Raw genomic sequence first — 15874 nt, 5'->3', positions numbered from 1 at the left:
AAACATGTGCCACTGAAGACTGGAGTAATGCTTCTGAAAATTCAGCTTTGCCAACAAAATTACATTTTAAAGATGTATATTAAGGTAGAAAACCTGTATTTTAATTTGTAGTATTATTTCACAATATTGCTTTTACTATTGTATTTTTGATGCCAACATTTCAAATACTAGTGTATATTTATATGAAATGCATGTGTGTGACAGAATTCTATTAAGAATAATGTCTATTGTAAAGCATAGTAAAAGTTGGCATTAGCTATTCATGCTACAATTATTTTTACACTGACGTATGAGGGATGAGGCTGTTTTGTAAAAAGTCACATGAGAAGTAAATGCATTACTATGTGAAATATGCGCTTGCATTGCACTATGATCATGTGGGCTGAGGAACAAAAAAACAAAAACAAAAAAAAAACCCGTATGTGGCCTGATACGACATGGTCAGAACCCTGCAATACAACAACACGCAGCCATTGAGACCAGCAATTTTTTATATATTTTATATATATATATATATATATATATATATATATATATATATATATATAAAAATGTGTGTGTATGCATGTATGCATGTATGTATTATAACACACACGCCTATTTATTTATTTATTTAATTACTTAATTTATTTATAGCACTGATCCTATCCTGGAACAGCTGGTTTGCTGAGTGAGAGGCTTTAAACTTTTATGAGTTTACGAGTGTTCTACATTCAATGGAATGAGTGGAGACACACACACGTCTTATTTAGATCGAGACATTTATTAAAAGAAGTGACAATGTTTTGCACTGAGCACAAACAGCACAAGGTTTAAAACACCACCTAACTGTGCTCATAACAAACCATACAGACAAACTTCTTTTCCATGGATGCCTATTTAAAAACACTTACACAATACTGCAAATTATTTAAACTGAGAATAATTTTAACATTATCTGGACAATCTTATGTCAATGAAGGCACAAATCAAGACAATCGTAAGTCAGTTTTAAAAAAAAAATATTACAAAGTAACAAATAGCCATGGCAACGTACAGAATATAATACAAGACGCATTAAATAACACAATTTAAATATGTAGTATATCCAGTCAAGTTTTCTCAATGAACTATAACAGATATCCTATAGGATAAACATTCTTTTTCCAGTTAATTTCTTATATATATATATATTTAAATGGTTACACTGTACTTCATATAAAACTGCCACATTAATGCTTAGTTTGACAGAAATGCCTTGCAATGTATATCTTAACGCAGATTTGAATATTGAGCACATACTTAAAGTTTAAAGCTAGACTATTATAGTTCACGCTTAACCCACAGTAAAAATGCCTCATGCAACCAATGTTTTGAAAGCCTGTGCTAGCAATTTAGGAAATTAAACTAGAGGAACAACCGAAAATGAACAGAATGTAACAGAAAAAATGGCATAGTATCTTCATTTTATCTTGACATGCCATTGTATGTTGAACAATAAAACAATTGCACATGCACAATATATACCACTTCCTGACAATTTTAGCTCGAGACGTGACCTTTTGATGAAGTGAAACCTTTTTAATCTTAATCTTTGTTTTCATAATCTACTGCCTTAAGAATATGTGTCTTTTAACACTCTACCTTGTGAAAAGAATAGTTTGGCATCTCTTTCCTGTCTTTAAAGCCATGTGCTGTTGAAACGCAGGTCATTTCTGAACCAGAATTACACCGTAGGTCAAAGCTTGTCTTTCTACACTTTCATGCTTCACGGAGCTCATATAATTGCCCGTGTGCACTAGCATTGTGTGTGCGTGTCTGTGTGAGAGAGAATGTACGGTATCATAACACTGATAAAACCTTTGCCCTTTGACCTTTCCTGTGCTTTCCTGTTGCACTAGTTGCTCTCTAGCAGATCTCAGAGATATGTCAACATTTGCATGGTTCTGTCTCTGTCACAACAGGTTAAAATGAGCTCTGGGATCATGAAAATCCTCTCAGTGTTTTTTTGGTACCCTTTATAACATCTTATTACTTCCCTTACCAAAAAAGTACCATGGTACAGTGAAGGTAATATCACCGCACTTTGATATATACCATAGTACATGCTGAAATTAACATTATACTCCAATGCAGAGTTATTAGAACTTGGAATTGCATTGTATTTTAAATTTTCACATTTGTTTAGTTTTCTTTTTTTAGTTTAATGGTAGTCATTATTTGAAGTATTTTAGGGCTGCCAAAGTTAACTGATATATATATATTTTTTTAAATAATAATAATAAATTAGCATTTTTTCCCAACAATACCATGGTAGTACCATGATACATGTTAAAAAAAAAAACATGGTGGTACTGTTGTACCTTTTGGTACTTTTCTGTAAGTGTAGTCAAAACAGTTTGCAAAAGATAGCCTAATAAAGACAAAATGCTCTTATTTTTTGTATAATAATTTTTTGTATAAAAGTCTATTCAAATTCTCGAAAACATTCCTTGCCTTTAAGTCTTAGCATTACTGATGTACTGCTGTGCGTGTGCTTCACTGAAATTGCTGGTATTATACAATGAGAATTTATTATACAGATGTTCAAATGGCCTTTATCTTCTCATAATGCATGAACTGTATCGATGAAAACGTTCTCCCATAAACTATGAAACTGCCTTGGTGTTTTCAAAATGTTCAAACCATGAATGACAGATAAATACAGTAACTTAAACACAATTCCAGCTGTCATTACGTGCTGCAACTCGGAGAACAGCCGCTTTAAAGTGCTTCCGTTGTTCTCCCTCGACTGTCGAGTCTAAAACGAGAATATCATGAGAAAATGCTCATCAACGCGAGTTGGTGAATGGAGATTTGAAATGTCCCGCTTCTCGACCTGTAAACATTTACCCAGCAGCACTGTGATGAGAAGGACAAGCTGGGAATCATTCACTCTTCCAGTCTCTCCGCCTTTTTGTCCGAGTTTAGCCTAGCTGGCTGCTGATCTCCAGTGCTTTCTGGTACACCTGGGTAACATCATCCAGATCGCCCAGCAAGGAGAAGCTCCCATTGTCTCCAGGGGAACCAGGAGGGCTGCGGACGCCCTTTCCACCGGGAAGGGGTGCCACGGTCTGAAGGCCCCTGAACCCAGCCATCTGCAGCAAGTCTTCGGCCGACTGCGAGCCCCGGATGTTGGGTTTCGGAGAGGCGGGTGGCCAGTCCAACCCCATGCTGGAAAGACCCGTCTCCTCGTACAAGATGCTGGAGGGTCTGCTCTGGCTCCGCGGGCCATTTGAGTCTGCCTGGGCCTCTCCATGGACCCCCACAGCACTGTGTGTGGAATATTTCCCATTACGCTTCAGTATACCTTTCCTCCCGACAGTCCGTTTGGGTGGTGAGCTATTCGGAGGCTGCACAGTAGCGCCCCCTAACAGTTCAGAGGATTCGCTGCGTTCCGGCGAGGAGTAATACCCAGACTCGCGCTGCTGATTGTTTTTCAGAATGCCTTTCTTGGGTAACATGGACACCATTTTGGCTGGCGAGCCACCCAGGGTGTCTTCTCGCTCTGGACTCGAGCCGGACTCGACGTCTTGGTAGCAAATGGACCGTCTGAGCTCTACTTCACATAGACTCTGGGACCGCTGGTCTCCACTGGTCGCCCGAGTCTTCAGGATGCTCTTTGGTCTCTTGAGGCCTGGCTTCTCCTCTGCAACACCCCACATCCCAACATCGTTCTCCTTCATTGACTTTCTAAGACGCCGGGCTGGAGTCAAGGCTGTATTAGTGCCATTGTTAGTGTTACCAGGCTCTGGGCGTTGAACTTTGCCTGGACGGACCTCGGTGCGGTTCTGCCAGTCAATGAAGCGTGCCAGCATGGGTGAGCTGTTCTCCCTTTGCGTTTGGCAGTCACACACGCTGGTCTTCCAGCCCCAGTTCACCCACCAGTGATTTGCAATGTCCTCAACTGTAGCCCTGCGATCTGGATTAACCATCAACATCCAGCGGATCAAACCACGAGCGTCTGAATGAGATGGAGACATTTGAACTCGGTCAGGTAACTGAGATTTGGGCTTAGATGGCTTAGAAATGTCTAGTGAGAAGAGACATACCTGATGACTGTGGTGGTTCTCTGTATTCTCCGTTGCTGATCTGGCGAATGAGTCTTTGGTGGTCTCCTCCATCGAAGGGCATTGTTCCGTACACAAGAGTGTATAGTAATACGCCCAGCGCCCAACTGTCAACCTGTCAAAACATTACCACACTGATAAATTGGTCCACTGGGAGATACAGTTTTGGAAAATGGTTTATGGAACATTTAAAATGAAATTTGCATTTAAATAAATAAACACCAGTGTTAATTCTTACAGGGCTTTTTGTTTTAGTCATAATGTTTTTGTATATGAATGAAAATATCCTTTAAATTTAATAATATTGATTAATTTGCGAGTTTTAGTCAAACTTTGATAGTTTTAAAGTACTACGTTAGTTTGAGTTACGTGAAATTACACAAAACAAAATATTATATTATAAATATTTGTAATATATTAAAAATGAAGGTATAAATGTATATACATTTTTATATTTAAAATATATAATTGCAAAATATATATATTATATTTTATTAGTGCTATCAAACGATTAATCGTGATCAATTGCATCCAAAATATGTGTATACGGTGTATATTTATGTATATATAAATACACACACATACAGTATATATTTTGAAAATATTTCCATGTATATATTTATATTCATATAATTGATATTACAGATAAATATTTTAAATGAATAAACTTAACATATTTTTCTTATAATATATACATGCATGTGTGTGTATTTATATATACATAATAAATATACACCTCACACACACATATATTATGTAAATAAAAACTTTTATTTTGGATGCGATCAATCGCGATTAATCGTATGACAGCACTATATTTTATACAACATTACATTTATGTAAACGTTTAATGCATTATTAATTTAAATGATTCATAATATTCATAATGTACTAACAATTTACTAAATGTACTACAATTATAAAATACATAATGAAATAAATTATTATATTATACATAGATTTATTATATTTATATATTTACATTTGTACAAAACATTTTTCAAAAACATATACCATTTATCTTTTTAGTAATTTTTCATCAACAGTAACTTTTATTTAAAACAGTTAAATTATCAACATGATGATCTTTTTTCACATAAAATTTTTTCACATACTTAACAACTTCACAGACTGGCTAACCTTTGTACTAGTTGAACATGTGCCGGTAAACACTTGTCGTCATTTAGCAATAGATTAAAAGGTTGTGTTATTTTATTTTCCTGCTTGGGCCACAAAGTCAACTCCACCTATATTTATGAACATTTAATCAAGCTGTCATTGTACACCTAATGTATGAGAACAATAGGTAATCTCACATATATCTGCGCAGTAACAGCCATCATAATTCCTGCTCGTTATTTAACCATTTCTCGTGCCGACCTCGTCTGACCCTGCTGCACCTCTGCTGATTAGCCAAGGGTGCAGGTCAGGAATGAGGAGGTATCGAGGGGAAACAATGGCTGATTACAGCGCAGGAAATGTCCACTCCCCGAACTCCAGACCTGTCTGACCCTGAGTAGATGTGAAGAGCTCTGTGATTGTTGGCCCCAATCCACTGATCTCTGACCAGCAAGAAGATGAACGCTGCCTTTCCCATGGTCTCCAGTTATGTAAGGATGATTGAGGGACCAGGGGGATCATTGTGAGTGTGTATGATTGAATGCACAGAGGCTTTTAGAGTCTTGCATGTGTCATCGTACAATATAAACTGCAAAAACTATGGGAATTTTGATATATTTCTTTGTTCCAGACAGGCTTAGTGTTTGGCCATTAAGTATTAGCAACCATGAAGGGTCTATAAGAATGCTTGATATCCTGAAAATAGCTTTGAGATTAGTCCTCATTCTTTTTGGCAAAGTCTTTGTTTCTCATTGGATTATGGAGGATGTTGGGCACGCTGACTGACTTGGCCTGTTAAGCGATTCCTGCGGGGAGTGACTGGGTTTGGATGTGGAATGAGGGGTGGTCTCACCTCCCTCAGATATGAGTGGAAACGCTTTCTCTTTCTTTTTGTTATCTGCGTTTTGTTCTCTCTTATCATTTTGAGACAGGAAATATGTGATTGTGTTTCCTAGCCCACATTTTCTAAAGGGGAGAAATGAAGGCCTCTTAAATGGCAATGTAGGGTTGCATAACTGAAGAATATTGGTTCATAATGTACCTCCGGGCCTCTATACGGTCGTCCGTTCACAATCTCAGGGGAGGCGTACAGCGGGCTGCCGCAGAACGTTTGAAGAAGCTTGTCCTTATGGTAGAGGTTGGACAAACCAAAATCTGCAATCTGGAAGAAAAAAACAAGTCAGAACAGGCTGATATTGAGTAATAAAATAATTGAGGAAAATCAGGACTTACCTTAATGTTACCATTGTCATCCAGGAGTATGTTTTCCAGCTTGAGATCTCGGTGTACTACTCCGTTCTGTAAGACATCATCAAAACCATAGTTTTTAGATCAACTTATAGGCATCATAGGAACATCACTTTTTTATGCTGCCACCTAGTTTTGTCATATGTGACCATAGACCACAAAACCAGTCATAAGTGTCATTTTTTTAAAACTGATATGTATACATCCTCTGAAAGTTGAACAAATAAGCTTTCCATTGATGCATGGTTTGTTAGAATAGCACAATATTTGGCCGAGATACAACTATTTGAAAATCTGGAATCTGAGGGTGGAAAAAAAATCGAAATATTGAGAAAATCGCCTTTAAAGTTGTCCAAATGAAGTCCTTAGCAATGCATATTACTAATCAAAAATTACGTTTTGATAAATTAATGGTAGGTAAATTTACAAAATATCTTCATGGAACATGATCTTTACTTAATATCCTAGTGATTTTTGGCATAAAAGAAAAATCTAAAATTTTGACCCATACAATGTATTGATGGCTGTTGTTACAAATATACCCGTATGACTTAAGACTGGTTTTGTGGTCCAGGGTTACGTATCTGATGTCCTACAAAACACTGTAATGAACAATAAATACACTTTTATTCTTTAAATACAGCAATATTTTATGGAAGGGAAAAGTGACATTTCCCTTCGTCCATTGTCAAAAGGCCTGATCTGTGTATCTGTGTATCCGGGACGACCTCCTTGGAATCCCCCAGCTGATTTGATGACATCATTAGCCCAGCTGTATAGAAACAAAGGCCAAGCCCAGGCTGAATTCCCCCAAGGCGTTTCATTTTCCAGCTGACACGGCCCCGGGTACCGACTGACCCTTTGTACTGATCTAGGAACGGGATATTCTGCTTTAATCCTACCCTTAATCTTAATAAAACTAGAAAAATATGTTCTAAAATGTGAAATAAAAGGGAAAACAATGAAGAAATATGTGCTGGATCAATGTGAAAGGTCAATTTGAAGTATATCACATTCGGAAAGTGGGAAAAATGGGAGATGAGGAGGGGTTTGGCACCAGGACAAAAGAACACAGCTGCTCTCTGGCTCCACAAACTTTCGCATCGAGATGTTCTTGGAAGTTTAGTTTATCCTTCTCATATCATGTCAAGTCCTCCTTCATGCAGTTAATCATTTTATTTTCTCTATAGAGAGCTTGTGCACGGCTGCATGCGAACATTGCACAGATCACAGATGTCAGTTGTTTAGTTTGAGAGGCTTTAAGGTAAGAGACGCTGTGCTATAATTTAATTGTAAACATGGTTAAAGGCAAAAGCCCCTTAAATGCATGAGGTTAAAGGCAAGAAAAGGAATAGAGCCTATCTTTACAATATTGGCCAAGCTAATGTTTAGCAGCTTGATTCCTCTAAAACCACCCAAAAAACCAGCTTAGACCAAATTATACCAGCAAACTGGCTTTTTTTTTTTTTTTTTTTTTTTTTTTTAACCAAACATTTATTACATAAAAGTATAAAGGACACATTTTTTAAATAATAATTGAAGTAAAAAAAAATCAACTAAAATTTTTGATCAAACACATTAAATGTACAGTAGCATCTGATTATCCACGGCTGAAACTAGTTGTTTTATTATTTCTTGAAAACCTTTGTCTTCAGTTTTTCACCTACTGTAGTTTGAAAGATCATATATTTTGCATATGCACTTCAGTTTGCTCTCTGTCAACATATCTTCTATATGAATATAATAGTCCAACCACAAATGACACTTCTACCATCATTTACTCACCCTCATGTTATTTTAAACCTGTATGAACTTTATAACTTTTTTTTTAATGGAACACACACACACACACACACACACGAAGAATGTTTTAACTGTTTTTGTCTCCATAATGTAAGTCAATGGGGTCCAAAATAACACCTTTAATCGTATGGACCAAAAAACCCTCAATTTTCAGAATATCTTCTTTTGTGTTTCCCCAGTAGAAAAGGTCAAACAGGTTTAGAATGACATGAAGGTCAGCAAATTAGTTTTTAATTTATCTCACCGCACAGCTTCACCAGCTCCACCCTCACCTTGTGGCAGTAATGAACAGCAGAGACAATCTGTCTGAAGAAGTGTCTGGTCTCCCTTTCACTGAGCCTTCGGCGCTCGCTGATGTAATCGTACAGCTCGCCCTTACTGGCATATTCCATCACGATCACAATCTTATCCTTATTCTCGAACACTGTAATAGAAGCAAATACAACAGCGGTCAATTAGATTACGCAACATCATTGCATTATAGGCATTTGCGTGTTAAAGCGACGGCGCATGGAAATGAAAACAGCATATTTCAATTATATCCGGCTCTCTAGCTAAATCTCTCTGTCATTGACTGTTAACAGTTTGGCTTGAGCTTTCATTGGACCGTTGCCAGTATGTAGGAGTCAAAATTGCCAGCGAGTCTGGCTTTAGTCAGGGTCATGGTGATTAGGAGCTGTCTTTGCAAGCGAGACCACAACTGTTAACAGGTGTTAAGTGCAGAGAGGAAGCAAGATTTGGTGTACGTGATCTTGGATGGTGGCGTAAACATTCCCATTCTAAGAAAAGGTACATGTTTTGCACAACACAGTATTCTTAGTAGCAGCTCTTAGATTAATAAGCCAATCAGAGAAGTGTTTATCTTGCAAATCTTGATGGAAATAATGGGATCTCAGCAAATCTTTGTTTTTATTTTGCAGGGGAGTGAAGCTGTTGCTCCGTTCAGATCCTCCTCCACCTTCTGCTGATACAGCAGGAGCATCTCTATAGTGACCCTTCATTGTTTACTGCCCAGAGGCTGGTTGTCACAGTGATGGTCAGTAGACCAAATAGACAAGAAATGTGGGTTTCCTTTGACTCTCTTGGTGTCACTCTCAACAGCATGTGTATCTGGACACCTGTTGACTGTCTAGGACTAACCAAGCTTGTTGGAATAACCTTCGAAAACCAGTTAAGTTCACGTTGAAGACATCCAAACCAGTGCTAGAAGCTAGCACTGAGTAATTACCTCTCTCGGCTAATCCATATTAGACACAGGAGACTGAGCGCTCTCCGTTTTGGCACCGACTCTCAGACTGATCCAGGGTCAGTAATAATGACCCCTGGCTGAGAGCGCGGCTTGATTCCACAGGCTTGGCGTCTCCCTCTGTCAGTGTGGAGATAAAGCAGCTTTGTTTTGAGTATCGCTGCATTCGGGGCCTAATTTGATGGGTTTTTGATTTATGTTCTGAGAGGCAAAGCTACATGTGTGGGACATTTCAAACATGCTGATTGCTGCAGGACTGTAATGACTTCCATCTCCATTAGAGAGTTTACACCCCCAACAACGTTGTTGCCTGATCAACACCCTTGGGCTAGTAGGGTGCGGTCAGATCGCATAAATAAAACGTGAGGGCAACTGATCTAAAGATGATTGGATGTTGAGAAAAACCACACGTGGCAGCAAAGGGTGTGGAGTTTACACATGTTGAGAATCAAAGTTGAAGGGGTTTACAGACTTTTGATGTGTGCTCGGTTTCTGAATACATTAAGTGGAGTTGTGGTGTCCCAGTGATAGTGTTTTACGACTAGCAGTGAGAGACACACACAAGACACACTCCATTTCCCTGGATTTGGCAGATATCATGATCTCTGCAGCAGTTATCGTCTCCACCCACAGGTGCCTGAGCACGAACACTGAATCCTGAGTTTATCACAGTATGTCTTCCAGGAATACTAGATACATAACAGCATCTGTTTCTCAGCAAACACTGTATGCAGCAACAAAACACGGATACATGTTGACTATGTTCATGTTTAAAGAGGTCATATGACGTTGCTAAAAAGAACATTATGTTGTGTATTTGGTGTGCGGTTTAAGGTTAAAAAACATTATTTTCCACATAATGTACATTATTGTTGTATAAAAAAAACACACTTCCTTTCAGTTTTCTTTTTATTTATTATATAATTAAAAAAAAAACTTACTACGTGTACTATGTTAAGCTACTGTAATTAAGACTTGTTATAGCACATGTATATCATTGCTCTTTTGTTGATTTTGATTGCTTCCACTGTCCTCATTTGTAAGCCACTTTAGATAAAGGCATCTGCTAAATGACTAAATGTAAATGTAAAAGACCTACCTTCGTATATAGAGATGATGTGTGGATGGCGGAGAGAAGACATGATCTCGATCTCTCTGCGGATGTGCACCATGTCTTGTTCATCTTTAATCTTCTCCTTTCGGATGGATTTAATCGCCACCTGAGAACCACCAAATAAGTAGAATCAACTATGTGAATCCTATTTGTAGCATGTTAGCATTTAGGCAAAGTACTATTAATGATTCTTTTGATTGGAGAAACTAGAAAATATTGATGGATTCCTGGTTTAGTAGCAGTTTTTCAGTCTGATTGAGCAGTATTGATGAAGATGAGGGTCAAAGGTTAAAAAACTCTGATTGATGATATTTGTGTTCCAGTGGCATCCTGGCTCAGGGGTCATAGATCATAGAAACAGAAGAGCCTACTCCCTTTTATGGTATCAAGGAGTTCACAGGAAAAGGACTTCCTGTCTTAGGCGGTCGGGTGACCCACAAATTTGATGAACTAACAAATCTAGTAGTAGCACTCGGTTTTTTTTTTTGGGTTTTTTTTACCTACAGAGCAGTTTAATATAGCGGGTTAAACCATGGACTTTGGTTATGACAGTTAACTAAAACTAAAATACCACAAAAAAATTTCATTACGTTAATTAAAATAAAATAGAATACAACTTAAACTTATTTTATTTCAGACAGTTGCTATATGGCAACATTTATCATTTCATTTAGTTTAACTTGAAGTACTAAAATAAACTAAAATCTGTATAGACCTATGTAAAAAGTGACAAAAATACACTGCAAAATTAGAAAAATTTACTAAAATTCAAATAAAATTGAATTTAAAATATTAACAAAAACTACAATACTGTCTGTTTTATAATAAAATAACATAGTATCTTTAAAACAGTGTGATAAAATACAATAAAAACAATGTAAAAAATAATGCAATATGTTGATAATATGCTTTAATTATTATGAACTATGTATATAGTAATTTAAAAGATGCATATAAATTATTTTATTCCCTATAGAAAGCATTAAACTTTAAGTACTTTTTTCTTTTTCTTTTTCAAAGTTCTGAAGAGAGATGTTAACCTTGAGTGAAAATGGGTTTCTGTGAAGGTGAATGGCTTTTTTTGGGAGAAGGCGCACCACAGGATTTATTTTTAAACGTCCCATTTACCAGCTCCCAAACAGGCTCATCACAGAGATGTGTCAGTGCTCAAAAGCCTGCTTTCAAAGAACCTCTTTTTTATTTTTACATATTTTTTTTAATAATGGAATGTTATCTCAAGCATAAATATTTTAGTTTTAGTGGCTTATGTAATTTACTCAATATCTTAAAGTCTTATCATTTATATGTGTGCTTGAGGATGCTGAGAAGATTTCTGCCTTGCCAAGTCTGAGTGGTCATGACTCATGAGGCGGGATTAAAGTTGCAGGAAGTTTGAAGCATGTTCCTCCTCTGACTCATAAAACACGGTGAAGGGGAAGTGGCGCTGACAGAGCTGACTTCCTGTCCACCCAGTGCAGTTCACATCCCTGCCAACCCAAACCTTTTAGGGGTAAAATGGTGTATTAGGGGTATTGTTTTCTTGTCAGATGACATCTACAATGCATACATTGCATGTTACAGCCTTATCAGTGACTTATGTAAGACTCACAGTGCAGCACTTGTGATAAATGTATTTAACATGCCACTTGGGATATGATCTGTCCGGTTACAGTCTGGTGTTTGTCACTAGGCTGGTGGATGGTTTTAAAAAGGCTGTAAGTTAGAGCCAGAATGAGTGTAAGTGCAAGTGTTAAGAGCCACTTTAGGACCTCAATGTGATATAATGTTTTATCCTCTCAAACTTTACCCTAATTACAGTGAAAGCTTAAACTCATTAAAACTGCATCGCAGCAGACGGCCATGCAGGTGATTTTTTGACCTCGCTGATGGAAGCGCACATGGTTGAGCAGTATTGTTACCTAGCCTGTGGCTACAGATCATTAAGCCAACCTGTGTTTGATGCTTCTGCCAGCTGGCTGTAGGCTTTGCTCTTTTCCAACCCCTGGCTAAAACTGAAGCCTTCTTATTGTCTCCTAGACATAGACCAGCTCATTGTCTGAGCCTCACACAACAGCTGTATTGTTTTACCTGTCCGCTGTTTAAGGGGGAAAAGGGGAGCACCTTTACTCACCGGAGCACTCGTGCAGAACAAAGTTTTGGAAAAATGCGTCATAGAAAATTTAACACAATGAAGGAGCAAAAAAGAAAGCCAGTTACTGCATTTGTTGTTTCTTTGCAACATCCTCTGCCTTTTCCATCTTTCTATGTCGTAACTTTACATTAGTATATATAATGTATACTATGTCAGTGTCCTTTCAAAAAAAAAAAAAAAACATTCAACACAACCCTTGTTTTCTTATAAAAAAAGGAAAAGCAATCCATAAACACTAAAATACTGTTTCAATAGTATAGCCATAAAATGTAAACAATATGCTTGTAAAAATTATTTATTGTTTAAATTTTGGCTCCATTTACTTCCACTGTAACAATCTCATGCCATGCATGACCTAACCTAACTTTTTTTATTTGGTGACTGTTTAAACGTATTGTTTCTAAATTTGTGCTGAACCTGGAATATTCCTAATATTCCTTTATATATGGTAAAATTCTGGTTTATTCCTTGAGATAAAGTGTTTATGTCTGTCTATCTGTATAAAATATAGCCTATATGAGATCGGCTAAAGAGCAATAGCCAAGACTACACGATTATAAAGAAGCACAATCAAACAGTCAATATATATGTTCTGGTTTAACTCATTCCACAAAGTTACAACTTCTTTCCTTTGCTATTAGCATGAGTCATGCATAGCTAGATTCAGCCATCGGTCCATTCAGACAATGAGCGTGCACTGCGACTCCAGAATTTTTTCAGTTCGTACATGCTACTTTATCATCTGCCCCAGTCCACAATGTCTACCTGTCATTTTTCCATCACTAAACCCTCATTTAAATAACTAAAGCTCACTCACATGTGTTGGCAGGGAAAGCTTTTAAATTCATATGATGATACATTCTTTACTGGTGCCAAAGTCATCAACATACAAACACTTGAGTTTATCTGCACCCTTGGTCATCAACACTGAAAACACGTTGTGTTGGTCTCCACAGAACCACACTGTCTAATGTTTAAATTTAGTCAGACGGTGTTAATTCTGAGGAAATGCTCATAAGTGGTTTCAGTTATTAGGTTACCAAGTCCCGGACGTGACTCTGAGAGCATCCTGCGCTCAAGCAGCTGTTGACATCAGGCCACATTTTTCGCCCACATCTCTGACCCACTAGATCCATATCTGCTCCACTCAAGATGCAGATCTGTCTCGGGATTAATGCACTGACCTAGTTCCAAAACAGAAGTGGTTTATCCTAGTTTTTCCAACTTATCCTGCTCTACAGATGTTATGCATTTCTTAGCAATGGTGGCGAGGCCAAAGCGATACGTAATGGAGCTTTGTTTACTTGCGATATAAACGTACTTCTCATGCTTTGAAACCTTTGACCTGCTCAACTTCTAAATGACCTAAATGAGCTGACCCCTGTTACTGAGGGATGGAAGACAGCACTTGCCCTGTGAAATCGGGCATGTAATGATGGCCATTAAGGGCACATTTACTTTCACCAAATTTTCAAAGGAATGTTTAATTAGTTGAACTGATATCAAGTGAAACCCACACAACATCTCCTATATGAAAGGATAATCACAAGCAAGATCTCTTTAAAATCTCTGTTCAATTCAGTAGGACAATGAGAAACATTCTCTTGTCTTCTGCTTCTCCATGATCACTCTTAGAAATAAAGGTTCTTTAATGACACTGATGGTTCCACAAAGAACTTTTAACATCCATGGAACCATTCCATTCCACAAAAGGTTCTTTATAGTGAGATTATTAACATGTTCTTCACAATAAGAAAAAAGTTCTTTGGGGAGGCAAAAATGGTTCCTCTGTGGCATCACTGTGAAAATCCCCATTTGAAACCTTTATTTCTAAGAGTGATGTTAGAAATTTGTTATTTTTGTTTGTAAGAGTGGTTCCTCTGTGGCATCACTGTGAAAAGAAAAAACACTTTATTTTTTAAAACTTCACTCAGATCAGATTTGACGAGATGTAAAACTCATTTAATTCTTCCAAAATCAAATGAACTGGTTGGTTCATGCTACTCATTTGATACCTATCTAAGAACTTCATAAGATCTCTTGAGCTTTGAAAATGCATTTTTGGGGGGGTCATTGCATGTTGGTCAACTCACCACTCGTCCGGTGTGCCTCTCTATGGCTTTCTTCACTTTTCCATATGTTCCTCTCCCGAGGGTTTCGAGCAGCTCGTAGCGGTGCTTCAGGTTGTGTTTGTGGTGATGTTTCTTCACGCTGGAGCCTCTCCGTACACCAAGAGAGGCTGGCATCTCTCCTCCGGGATAGTCCACCGGTAGAGGCTCACTTTCATTCGCTCCGTTACTCGCTAACTGGGATGATTCCGTCTCCATGGTTTCCTCAGCGATGTGTCCTGATGCTCGACAAATCTTAAGATCGGCGCTCAGCCGTTACAGAAAGTCAGAAATATCCCAACTCGGTGTTCAGTCGTTAGTTAATCTAATGAATGGTGTCTGGGATTCGTGGGGGTCGTCTGAGAAGAGCGACCCGTCAGTCAAGTGCTCTTCTCGCTTCTGGCAGCTCAAATATGCGCGACTCCATGCTTTACCCGTCCATCCCACTACCCCCGGCGCGTGTTCCTCCTCCCCTTCTCTTTCCTTTTCTCCAGAGTAAAGACTACAGGAATAAAGAATGCAGCCTGGATGAAGCCGGAGGCGGAGTTATAAGTGCGGGTTTTTGTATGTGTGTGTGTGTATGTCTGTATCTCTCTCTCTCTCTCTCTCTCTCTCTCTCTACCTCTCTACCCCTAATGGAATAATGGCATGATGGCGTAATGGAGAACACTTAACTGTATTTTATTAGGTTTGGTCAATGCTTTCACTTCATCACTCTCTCTCAATTATTCTTCAATTAAATGTTTTTTTATTCGCATGACGAATAACTAAACATTTCTAGCACTAAAGCATTTCGAGTTGCATGTGTTGTGCAGCAATTTACAGTTAAAATGATTACAAAATGACAATGATTAAAAATATGCTTCAACTGAGTAGCGCAACAGTATTGCTTAGGCTATCTCTATTGATATTATTGACGTGAAAGTATTTAGGTATTTTAAGTATTTAAGTGCTAAATCACAAAAATAGACAACATAGAAAATAAGGTGAAGTGGG

The 15874-nt window shown here is 37.9% G+C and overlaps 1 protein-coding gene across 1 annotated transcript; it reads right to left on the bottom strand.

Moving 5' to 3' along the window:
• Positions 1-744: 744 nt before the first annotated feature.
• On the bottom strand, positions 745-15360 carry nuak1a (NUAK family, SNF1-like kinase, 1a). Its single transcript, XM_019122416.2, has 7 exons — positions 14864-15360; positions 10604-10724; positions 8531-8682; positions 6441-6506; positions 6250-6369; positions 4071-4203; positions 745-3982 (listed from the first exon to the last, which is right to left on the bottom strand). The coding sequence occupies exons 1-7, from the start codon at positions 15095-15097 to the stop codon at positions 2946-2948; spliced, it is 1863 nt and encodes a 620-aa protein (XP_018977961.1). The 5' UTR covers positions 15098-15360; the 3' UTR covers positions 745-2945.
• Between the last annotated feature and the right edge of the window lie 514 nt (positions 15361-15874).

Source organism: Cyprinus carpio, chromosome B4, assembly GCF_018340385.1.
Source record: "Cyprinus carpio isolate SPL01 chromosome B4, ASM1834038v1, whole genome shotgun sequence".
NCBI classification, from domain to species: domain Eukaryota; kingdom Metazoa; phylum Chordata; class Actinopteri; order Cypriniformes; family Cyprinidae; genus Cyprinus; species Cyprinus carpio.
This window is presented reverse-complemented; position numbering and strand designations above follow the sequence as displayed.